Source organism: Camelina sativa, chromosome 2 (assembly GCF_030686135.1).
Source record: "Camelina sativa cultivar CO46 ecotype springtype chromosome 2, ASM3068613v1".
NCBI lineage: Eukaryota > Viridiplantae > Streptophyta > Magnoliopsida > Brassicales > Brassicaceae > Camelina > Camelina sativa.
The window spans coordinates 27,602,921-27,614,629 of NC_141881.1; the positions used below are offsets into that span (position 1 = coordinate 27,602,921).

Here is an 11,709-nt window from a genome sequence, read left to right on the forward strand (position 1 = left end):
GCCCATCTTAGAGGGTATTGTTGTTGTAAAATAAGAAACTGAAACGTTTTCTCTATGATTCTCTTTTTCAATCTCATTCTTCTAATAAAAGTGTTCAAAATCTGTAAAGTGTTGAATGACCTGCACTTTCAGCTTGAAATCAACAAAACCCTAACTTCACTATTTGTGAATGTCGATTATTGAACAAATGATGAGTTCTCACCGCCAGGAACTACTGAAGGCAAAGAGCGCTCTTCTCTTTCCCTTGACGCCTGCAGGTTTCGCCGCCGTAGATGGTCGTTTTCTCTTGGACTCGCTCGCTACGGACTGGGGGTCATCCAAAAAACAGGTTATTATAGGTTTACTAAAATATGTAAGTGGGAGAGGTTATCTTAACCAATCAAAAAGTCAACGACCATTGACTATTCCTCAAGAGTTTCTTCGTGCTGTCATAGTGCTGAACAAGTCTGGTCTGTTGCTTGATTGATTCATTCTTTCTAAGTTTTATACTAATACCAGTTGCATATTGCCTGACCAGGAAATAATAACTAGACTGATGTACACAGTTTTCATGATAGTGATGTTGGAACATTTATCTCCCTTTTATTCTTCTTCCTCCAATGGTGTAGTTGCATTATAAAAAAACAACCTCTTAATAATCACCCATATTGTTTAAGCTCAAGGTCTAATTGTTTATTTCATGCTGATCACCTAGTGTACGTGCTTGGTAATATCTTAGTCAGCAGCATATATATAGATCATTGTGTGCCTAGTGCTATATTTGTGGGTTCTCACTTTATATTCATATGATTGAAACAAAGTCAGGTCTACTACATATATGTAAGTCAACGACTATAAGAATGTCAACTCTTTCTGAACATTTCTTCATGCATCATTGTGGTGAGTCTAGTGGCTATTAAATCCAATATATTTCTTGTGTGATTGACGGATTCTTCCGAGGTAAATTGCTTGTTGGCTGACCAAGAAACTTTACTGATGTCCAATACCACAGATGACCTCAGTCAAGCTCATAATAGTAATGTTGGAAAATATATAGTTATCCTCTTATCCTTCTTCTTCTTCTCATGGTGAAGTTGCATTGAAAACACATTTTACTCTCTCTTTTTTTTCTGTTCATTGACTTGAAAAAGCCTTTGCTTTTAGTTTTTGCTTATATATTCTCTTGTTATCTTCCAGAGCTTGGGCAACAATTTTCTTGATTTGTCATTGGTAGGTAAGAGAAGATGGAGAGGTCTCTTAGGCTTTTGTTGCTGCTAATCGGAACTTTGGCCATCATTCATATTGCTCAAGCTCAGAGCCAACAAGGTATCCTTATTACTATCTTGATTCTTAAAACGTACTTCTATTTGGCAATTCATATGTTTTCTTTTTAAACAGTCATTTTCCATGTCTCGTAACAGGGTTTATCAGTTTGGACTGTGGTCTACCCCCAAATGAACCGTCTCCTTATAAAGAGCCAAGGACCGGACTACAGTTCATATCGGACGCAACATTCATCCAGACTGGAAAACTTGGTAGAATCCAAGCAAATCGAGAGGCTGAGTTCCTGAAGCCGTCAACTACGCTGAGATACTTTCCAGAAGGAACACGGAACTGCTACAATCTAAACGTCGAGAAGGGAAGAAATCATCTGATCAGGGCTAGGTTTGTATATGGAAACTATGATGGTCTTGACATTGCCCCCACGTTTGATCTGTATCTTGGACCTAATCCATGGGCCACGGTAGATTTGCAAAAGCAAGTGAATGGTTCACGTCCTGAGATCTTGCACATTCCTACATCAAACAAGTTGCAGATTTGTCTCGTTAAGACCGGGGAAACTACACCGTTGATATCGGTCTTGGAAGTACGGCCTATGGGAAAAGATTCTTATCTCACCAAGTCTGGTTCTCTGAAATTTTACTATCGAGAATATTTTAGCAAGTCCGCTCCTTCTTTAAGGTATCAACTTTAGCTGAACACCATCTCCTCTGTTTCGCTACTTGTTCTGTTTTCCTCTGTTTTGCTCTGTTTGTTTTGGCTCTGTTCTCCTTTGCTAAAACGAAGTTGTTTGTACCCTCAGGTACCCGGATGATGTCTATGACCGTCAATGGACTTCGTTCTTCGAGAAAGAGTGGACACAAATTTCCACTACTAGCGATGTAGGCAACTCCAATGACTACCAGCCACCGAAAGTGGCGCTCACTACTGCAGCCATTCCAACTAACGCCACTGCACCATTGACGAATGTATGGGGTTCAGTAGATGTCGGTGAACAGTATTATTTGTACGCCCACTTTGCTGAGATCCAAGAGTTGCTGGCAAATGAAACCAGGGAATTCAACATGGTACTGAATGGGAAACTTTTTTATGGCCCTGTGGTTCCTCCAAAGCTATTAATAACTACTGTCCTAAGTGTAAACCCGGATACTTGCGAAGAAGGGTTATGCAATTTACAGCTGATAAGAACCAACAGATCAACTCTTCCACCTCTACTTAACGCTTATGAGGTCTACAAAGTTATTCAGTTTCCTCAGTCTGAAACAGATGAAAATGATGGTATGTGTGTTTCAAAATTATGCTTTCTTATGATCCTTTGGAAACAAAATCATAAAAGCTAAAGAGTATCCTAACATTACCAAAACATTTATGTCAGTTGCTGCTGTGAAAAACATCCAAACCACGTATGGATTGAGTAGAATCAATTGGCAGAGCGATCCATGCGTCCCTCTACAGTTTATGTGGGACGGTTTAAACTGCAGCATCACTGATATCTCCACGCCACCAAGAATCACTACTTTGTAAGGCATAAGTGAGGCTCACTAGTGTACACGCGCACACACACATCAAGATCTATAAGTGATCATGATCATTATTGAATGTGGTTTTTAAAATTTTGACCAGAAACTTGTCTTCAAGTGGTTTAACCGGAACCATAGCAGCTGCCTTTCAAAATCTTACCACACTGGAAAAGCTGTAAGTATGTCTATTGCTGATCAAGTTTGCAAAGAAACGGATTAAATATCATAGTATATATATACTTTCTTGCATACTTTAGGGACTTGTCGAATAATAACTTGACCGGTGAGGTGCCAGAATTTCTAGGCAACATGAAATCGTTGTTGGTCATGTAAGTTTCTTGCAAACATATTTTCCAGTGGTTTTCAAGTTCTACCTCGGATCATGTTCATGTATGTTATCAAAATTTCTCTTTTTACGCAGAAATTTAAGCGGGAACGATCTTAACGGTACAATTCCTCAATCTCTACAAAGGAAAGGACTCGAGCTATCGTAAGAAACTTCCCACATAATTTATCAACCTTTCTCACACAACCTTCTTGTGTGACTTCTTAACAAACTAAAAACAAAACACTTGTTTCTTGTATAGTTATCAAGGAAACCCAAGGCTTATTCTCCCTGGATCACCTACAAAACCACAAAAAACAAAAGTTCTTGTGCCAATTGTTGCATCAGTTGCTTCTGCGGCCATCCTCATTGCTGTGTTGGTTCTTTTTCTTATTTTCAGAAAGAAAAAGACGTCGGCTGTTCAAGGTATATACGCAAGATTTAGACATATCAAACTAGAAAACGGATAAATCTCATTAGAACATGATTTTTACTAACCCCTAAATCTTGATCTAACAGTTGTTCACCCGCCTTCGAGTAGGCCAGCAATGGATTATACATATGCTACTCCGACGAAAAAGAGAAAGTTTACTTATCCAGAGGTTATGAATATGACAAATAATTTCGAAAGAGTTGTAGGCGAAGGAGGATTTGGCGTTGTCTGTCACGGTACTGTAAATGGTTTGGAACAGGTAGCTGTTAAACTACTGTCTCAATCATCAACGCAAGGCTATAAAGAGTTCAAGGCAGAGGTATTAATTAGTACATTATATTACCAACTACTATCTGTTTTTTTTTTTAACATCACTTATGGATTTGTCTTTGTTTTTTTTTTTTTTTTTTCATTAGGTTGATCTTCTTCTGAGAGTCCACCATACAAATTTGGTAAGCCTTGTAGGATATTGCGATGAAGGAGACCACTTAGCACTCATCTACGAATACGTACCCAATGGGGACTTAAGACAACATCTGTCAGGTAAAACTTGGTGTATTTTTAAGGTTTCATATGTTTTAGGAACACATGAAGAAACAGTTGTTCTTCCTGCAACATGAAAGGCTCTAATCGTATACTAATATACAGGAAAAGGAGGTAAAACCATCGTCATCAATTGGGGTACTCGGCTAAGAATAGCTGCGGAGGCAGCACAAGGTTTGTACCAAGTTACATTGTAGAACTAGAATCCCTTAATCCTACAATAAATCATTTCATATGGATGAATCATTTGCATAGGTTTGGAGTACTTACACATTGGATGCACACCACCAATGGTTCACAGAGATGTCAAACCTACAAACATATTGTTGGACGAGCATTATAAGGCCAAACTCGCTGATTTTGGGCTCTCGAGGTCTTTCCCAGTTGGAGGTGACTCTCATGTTTCGACGGTGGTTGCTGGTACTCCTGGTTACCTTGATCCAGAGTAAGTATCAACAGTTTTCACACTACAAAGTCAATTGCGCTGAAACTTTTCTCTCCATTCTTCAATGCTTGAAGAGACTAAACCTTGTTCTTGCCTTGCAGATATTACCACACAAGCCGGTTAGGTGAGAAAAGTGATGTGTACAGTTTTGGGATTGTGCTATTGGAAATGATCTCTAATCAACCAGTGATTGATCGAAACCGCGCAAAGTCTCACATAACACAATGGGTTGAGTCTCAGCTTAACGGTGGAGATATTGCTAAGATCATGGATCCAAAGCTGAAAGGAGACTATGATTCTCTCTCTGCCTGGAGAGCTCTCGAACTGGCAATGTCGTGCGCAAATCCTACTTCAGCAAAGCGACCAACCATGTCTCATGTTGTTATTGAACTAAAAGAGTGTCTTGTGACTGAAAACTCGAGGAAAAATATGAGTCGAGGCATGGATTCACTTAGTTCCCCTGAAGTGAGCATGATCTTTGATAGTGAGATGACTCCTAGAGCAAGATAGTTTGTGATTCAAGTAACACAATTGTTATGAACCCAGACCTTTCGTGTGCTCTGTTTGTATTTTTACTTTTTTATATAGTTTTTGTTACTGTGGTTTGAAAACACTTTATTTTAAGTCAAAATTAATGTATCGTCTGAAGTGTGTTCTTGTCAAAGGGAAATGAAAATGTTACAGTATAAATTAAATTTAAATGTTAGAAATCGTTGTCGGTGGTAATTTGTAAATTTTGTAATTGTAATTCAAATAATTTTACGAATGCATATGAAAAAAATTCGAAAAAATTTGATGGCGCAATTTATTTTACAAGTTCCAAAATATTGGCGCTTCACTACCGCTAATTCGTGGCGCCGCATGTAAAACAAAAACGATTCTTATTGGCTATAACTCCTTCACGCGGATCACCAATATTCACCGTTGATTAAAACATATCGACGGTTCACACATCTTCTTATTAACTACACGGATCGACATCTCAGCCGTTAGATCTAATCGCTCAAAGTAACAAGGCTCTCCGTCTTTACCTATAAAACCAAATCTCACATCTTTACTCACACAAATCAACTTCAACCGTTCTTCTTCATCTTCTAGCTTTAAAATCTTCTCGAGAAAAAAACCTAATTCGTCTCTGAAAAAAAGATGTCGGGTCGTGGAAAGGGAGGAAAAGGATTGGGGAAAGGAGGAGCGAAGCGTCACAGGAAGGTTCTGAGAGACAACATCCAAGGAATCACCAAGCCTGCGATCCGGAGGTTGGCTCGTAGAGGTGGAGTCAAGCGTATCAGTGGTCTCATCTACGAGGAGACACGTGGCGTCCTCAAGATCTTTTTGGAGAACGTGATCCGTGATGCTGTTACCTACACCGAGCACGCTAGGAGGAAGACTGTCACCGCCATGGATGTTGTCTACGCTCTCAAGAGGCAAGGAAGGACTCTTTACGGATTCGGCGGTTAAGGAGAATCGCGTTTGTGTGTTTTTTCTGGGCTTGTTGTTTACTTAGCGGCGTATTCTTCTGGGAATTTCTAATCAAATCAATGTTAGCTTCTGCGTTTGCGTTTTTACTTTGGTTTTTTTCCGGTTTGGCGTTTCGTTCTCGTTTTATGTAATTACGCCTTTTCGTTTAGTGAAATATAAATCGAAGTAAGTTTCAGTTAATTGCGTTGTGTCTACCAAATTGCGTTTAATTAGCTGGTGATAATTGCTTCAATTTTGCAACTGCATAGAAGAGAAACCATATGAACTCGAGCGTTTAAAAATCAAATCGGCGAACATTGAATCTGTGATTTGACGATATGGCGATTTCAGCGACCTGACATGAATTTAAGGAACGACGCCGCATTTGAAGATGGTTCGGTATTGGTTAAGATGTATCAGCTTATGGAAAACCAAAACAAAACCGGTACATGTTTTGGTTATTGAATAAAAATCATAGTCTAATAATCATTACTTTATGTACACACAAAACAAAATATTCTTATCGTCCCTCAGATTTGATCAGCTGGGAGAAAACTTTACTCATGGAAACACCTGAAAGATCACTAACACTAGACTCTTCCTCTTCTTGAATCTTTCCTTCTCTAGCTACAGAAACGTTAACTCTCGTGTCTCCATGGTTAAAATCATTGAACCGTAGAGGTAACTCACCGATCATGTTCGTGCTGTTATCTTCTTCTGGATCACCATCAACAACAGCATCTTGTAGCTGCAAAGCGTATTCAAGATTCCACAACACATCTCCCATTGATGGTCTATCAACTCCATAGTCAGCTAAACATTTCTCCACTGTTTCACCAAACTTCCTAAGCGAATCTGGTCTGATCTTACCTCGAAGTGATGGATCAATGATGTGTTCAAGCTGTCCTTTGTTTTGCCATTTCATCGCCCATTCCGCAAGGTTCACCATTTCTCTAGTGAGCGTCGGGTCTATAACAGGTCTTGCGCAGAGAACTTCGAACATAACGACTCCGAAAGAGTACACGTCTGACTTCTCTGTGAGCTGTTGTCTTCTGAAGTATTCAGGATCGAGATACCCGAAACTTCCTTTGACCGCGGTACTCACATGAGTCTGATCTATCTCAGGTCCGGTCTTAGACAGTCCAAAGTCTGCAACTTTAGCCATGAGATTCTCGTCGAGTAATATGTTGGCGGATTTCACATCTCTGTGAATCACGGGTTTCGAGTCACCGGTATGGAGATAATGCAGTCCTCTAGCTGATCCAATACATATCTCAAGACGTTGCTTCCAACTCAAGCTAGGTAGATTCGAGCCGTAAAGATGACTCTTGAGTGTTCCATTCTCCATATATTCGTAAACCAGAATCATCTCGTTGTTCTCGTCGCAGTAACCGATCAGAGAAACCAAATGGCGATGACGGAACTGAGATAACGTTTCTATTTCTGTCTTGAACTCTGCAAAACCTTGCTGAGACTTAGGGTTACCTCTTTTGACAGCTACTTTCATACCGTCACGAAGCTCTCCTTTGTACACTTTACCAAAACCGCCAACTCCAATAGCTCGGTTCTCGTCAAAGCTATTTGTAGCTTCTTTAACCGCTGCTAAAGGAATCCGATAACTTGAATTAGAATTTATACTTGCTATTGTAGTTCCATTTGAGGATGAATTTGTTCCATTGGAAGACAAAGGAATCCAAGTCTTTGAATGGTCATCAAGGTCTCGTCCTCGTTTCTTGCACAGCAAAAACAAACCAACTAAAACCACTAAAACAAGCAACGAACCAACCGTTACACCAATGATCATACCAACGTTCTTCTTCTTAGTGGTTGAACTTGAACCACCAGGCAAAAACGTCCCACCACTGAGCTGACCTTTGGAGTTATTCATCTTCATGATCTCTAGCCCGTTCAGAATCGCAGTAGGGTAACTCGTGTGAAGAGTCGATGGACCAATGCTCACACGGATTCTATTAGTCTGTTTTGCTAATCCCGTGACATAATCCATCGAGTATGCACCGCTCAAAGTGTTGTATAGATAAGAGCTTAGATCAAGACTCTTAACAACTAACATTGAGTCAACATAAACATTGAAGTAAAGCTGGTTTAGAGCTTTGCTCACGATATCGCAGAAATGAAACCGGAGGAAGTACTGAAACCCCGGGTCAACGTTAAAATCCCACGTCACATTGAAATTGCTAGTCGGGTTATCAGCAGAGTTCATCTCAGTGCAAGTACCATAAACAGTTCTTGGAGCAGTTTCTTCTGTAGCAAAACCGGGAACATAAACAACAGATGCAATCTTAGACACACTCTTAACAAGATTCTTCTCGATTAGAAACTCTGAATCAGGCTCCCAAATTCTCGAAAGCGTATCGTTATTAGGAGTAACACGCGGACCACCCATGTTTACTCTATGAACCGTCTCAAGAGCTTGCCATGACAACCCTTGAAACTTCCCGGGACTGCCTGCAAAGGAAGGGTCACCACTAAACAACGTATCAGGAACAGATACAACCTCGAGGGCGTTCAGAAACGCGAACGAATCACCTGAGGGAGCAAACGTGAGCTCGAGATGATCCGTGGCTACTATATTCACAGAGTACTCCTTCATAACTCTGGATTTCACAGTGAAATCACTTAACAGAACATGTGTTTGTGACGAAACAGAGAATTTAGCTGATCCCATCTGGAAGGTTTGGTAATGAAAAGGATTGAAATGGAGACGAATCCAGTGGCGGCCTTTAGCCAAGGAGAATCTATACTTTGAGACTCCGGTGAAGATTCTCGCCGTCTGGTAAATATCTGAATTTGAATTACGATTACTCGCGGCGAGGATTTCACTGGGAGAGGTTAAGAGGTTTGAAGCAAGCTTATCAGACATGAACACTCGACCAGTGACGGTAACATTGGTTGATGATCCACAGTTGATGAGGTAATTATTCAGAGGTACGTATCCATGGCAGAGGCAGATCAAGAAAGATGAAATCAATGAAACCCGAATTAAAAATCCAAACTTTTCACTACCCATCTTCACAAAACCTGGAAATTATAAACAATTCGGTTGAATATAGAGTTAACAGACAAAAGAATCTATGAGCTAGATTCAAGGGATATACGAACATGAGCAAATCTAGAGTTTTGTTTTAGTAAAGATGACAACTTTGTCTATATTCATAACGGACTAATTAAAAATTAAAACAGCAAAAGAATAAAGATTATACCTTTTAAGACAAGAATTCCAGGAAAAGTAATTGTTCCATGAAAGGGTAAAACTTAAAAGGATCAGCTGATGATTGAATGATATCTAGAATTTTGGGTTTTGTTTTGAAACTGTGTTTAGAACAGAGTGGGTAACAAGAGAAGGATTTTAATATTTGCAAAGATGAACTGGGATATATATATATCAGATATATTAGTTTAATATTTTGTATTTGCATAGATGCAACGACAAATAAAAATTAATATGAGCAAAAACTTTGTAATATAGAGACGGATGAATTGAATTGAATTCGTCAGTAGTCTGAATTTGTTTGTTCTGATGGCTAAGAAAATTTAGGAAGAAGACGAAATTTATTTTCCAGATTTTACCATTAAAAACTGCACAAACGTAAGTGGTATGTTACATTACCGCATTTAATGTGTCAAAAAATAGCAATAGTTTCTTTATTAATTAAAAAAAAAAGAAAGGAAAAAGCAATAGTTTAACTTTATTTTTTTTAATCATAAGTTTAACTTTATTTATTCTTGTGAATTACTATAATTATCATATCATTTTTGTCTTCATCGTCGGTTCATCACTCCTAATTAATCCTATTATGATAAATCTCAAATAAGGAAAGTAGTGGAGGTTGGAACGAAAAGTCAACATACGTGGGTTTGTGAGAGCTTTTTTTCTCAGGATATACCAAACTTCTCGAACGGTATTTTTATTAAGAAAGCACATGATTTGATTTTTTTTGTTCGGCTTCCATCTGTTTCATTCAATACCCAATACTCCAATAGTAGTATATATATCATAGTAAAGTTTTAGATTCAAAAATAAATAATGAATGACGACATTATTAGCCACCTTCATCTGTACACTAGTCATCTATGTGGATTGAAAGGAAGGATAAGATGCCACTATATTTGATCAAATTAGTTAAGCTATAATATGATCCCAAATATACTTTGCTCTTGAGAGTTGAAACGTGTAATATAAACCTGACATATCAACTATATAAACCGGTATCATAAGATTTAGTGGCTTGTATTAGTGTCATGTGTACTATGCTATCCAAGTTCAGTGCCGCATGATGGAAGTTGTACAAAAACAAAAAAAAAATCAATCTGAAAACGTATATGTGGACCTGTTGTCTACCGACACATTTTGTTTGGAACTCGGAAACAACAATTCTCTATATATTAAAGTACAAGCCCGAAAAAAATTGGTTGAGATGTCACAAGGAGAAAATGACTTTCAGATTTGTTTTTTATTCATTGATTTTAAACTAATACAAACACCCCCTTCTACTTTAAAAGGTTTACATGTATTGATTGCTACTCTCTTATATATTCATCTTAGAGCTACCAAAGAAGTAAGATCCTTAAGGGTAAAGATGACTTACATGAACCAAGTAGTGCATGAGCAGATTTGTCGTGTATTCATTGATCGGATCATCGGACTAAGGGAATCAATCATCAGCAAGCGTTCCACATTGCCGTGTAATCATGTGCTCAAAGAACGCATGAATGTAATTTTATTGATCAAATTATTTAGATATTTCGTGATCGAACCTACAAATACTTTTACAACCTGTTCGAGTGATTTAACTATTTAAGTGTTTGACACTATACGATTCGCTTAATTAAGCTAGATTAAACATAACTTTAGTTTTTTTTAAAAGTATTAATTGAGCTACACGTTTCATTAGTATTTAGTGGCTTACTTAGTGATATAGTCCATATACACAAATCTAGAAATATTGTTTTGTCTTTATATTTTGTAAACTAGAGATTAGGACCCGTGCTATAGCACGAGTTGAAATTTCTTTTATTTATATTATAATTTTAGAATAAAATATGATTCCGAAATTATAAATTATATTTTATTATAGATATTTGGAACCATATACGTGATCTTCCGAAATAAAGTTTGAAATATCCGTGAACTATCAATTTAGAATAATCGGTTTAAGATTTTCGGTTACAATTAAGATTTTATTTGTTACAATTAATGTATGGATTAATTTATAATATATGTATAACCTATTTGTAACCATTTATTAAAATTATAAAGCCTACCAAAACAATGCTGTGTACTTCCGTTTTATTATAAAGGAGATTTGTAAGCTTATATTGTATGATTGGATTGCATTAATTAGTGGACGTAGTTTTCATTATCCTGAAACGTCTAACGTCTTTTTCATGTAGTTGGATGATATGGTTTGTTTACTAAATATAAAACATCTGAACAAAACATTCATAACTTCTTAACTAAAAAGTCCTTAACTGTTCGATCCTTTTAGCTTAAACTACACAACCTTCGCAAAAAAAAAACACACACATATTTTGTCGTTTTGTTCAAATTTAGCCTAGTGGTTTTTGTATTGCATAATTTACATACTTAAACTTTTTCTCTTTTATACGCACTTAAACCAACTAATGATTTCATGATTACACAAACAAAGTAAAAAAAACATCAACATCATGGTGTATTGTATATAACGGGCCTGTTGGGTTAAAG

At 37.6% G+C, this 11,709-nt stretch overlaps 2 protein-coding genes and 1 pseudogene across 5 annotated transcripts; 2 read left to right on the forward strand and 1 right to left on the reverse strand.

Annotated features, from left to right (window-relative positions):
* Positions 1 to 56: 56 nt before the first annotated feature.
* LOC104736948 (putative LRR receptor-like serine/threonine-protein kinase At5g59680) lies at positions 57 to 5,252 on the forward strand. Of its 3 annotated transcripts, none has more exons than XM_087472219.1 (14): positions 57 to 328; positions 1,214 to 1,305; positions 1,401 to 1,941; positions 2,063 to 2,538; positions 2,636 to 2,780; positions 2,884 to 2,955; positions 3,038 to 3,109; positions 3,202 to 3,270; positions 3,368 to 3,531; positions 3,625 to 3,857; positions 3,955 to 4,081; positions 4,187 to 4,255; positions 4,337 to 4,526; positions 4,628 to 5,252. In XM_087472219.1, exons 2-14 carry the CDS (start codon positions 1,224 to 1,226, stop codon positions 5,034 to 5,036), a joined length of 2,649 nt encoding a protein of 882 aa, XP_087328345.1. In that variant the 5' UTR covers positions 57 to 328; positions 1,214 to 1,223; the 3' UTR covers positions 5,037 to 5,252. The 3 variants fall into 3 exon arrangements, with proteins under 3 accessions (XP_087328345.1, XP_019092996.2, XP_087328348.1); XM_087472222.1 differs by lacking the exon at positions 57 to 328 and adding an exon at positions 942 to 1,067; XM_019237451.2 differs by lacking the exon at positions 57 to 328 and having other exon boundaries at positions 937 to 1,305.
* Positions 5,253 to 5,581: 329 nt separating this feature from the next.
* On the forward strand, positions 5,582 to 6,185 carry LOC104736993 (histone H4). Its single transcript, XM_010457093.3, has one exon. It carries the CDS (start codon positions 5,673 to 5,675, stop codon positions 5,982 to 5,984), a length of 312 nt encoding a protein of 103 aa, XP_010455395.1. The 5' UTR covers positions 5,582 to 5,672; the 3' UTR covers positions 5,985 to 6,185.
* Positions 6,186 to 6,386: 201 nt separating this feature from the next.
* On the reverse strand, positions 6,387 to 9,593 carry LOC104737002 (putative receptor-like protein kinase At5g59700 pseudogene; annotated as a pseudogene). The gene is made up of 2 exons (XR_015571286.1): positions 9,206 to 9,593; positions 6,387 to 9,023 (listed from the first exon to the last, which is right to left on the reverse strand). The product of XR_015571286.1 is annotated as a putative receptor-like protein kinase At5g59700 pseudogene (transcript).
* Positions 9,594 to 11,709: the final 2,116 nt, after the last annotated feature.

Bases quoted from the DNA above. Each gene is read 5' to 3' on its own strand.
- LOC104736948 (XM_087472219.1), top strand. From the start codon at position 1,224: ATGGAGAGGTCTCTTAGGCTTTTGTTGCTGCTAATCGGAACTTTGGCC. The intron at 1,942-2,062 runs GTATCAACTTTA...TTGTACCCTCAG, and splicing joins AAGTCCGCTCCTTCTTTAAG to GTACCCGGATGATGTCTATG. The intron at 4,256-4,336 runs GTTTGTACCAAG...TCATTTGCATAG, and splicing joins AGCTGCGGAGGCAGCACAAG to GTTTGGAGTACTTACACATT.
- LOC104736993 (XM_010457093.3), top strand. From the start codon at position 5,673: ATGTCGGGTCGTGGAAAGGGAGGAAAAGGATTGGGGAAAGGAGGAGCG.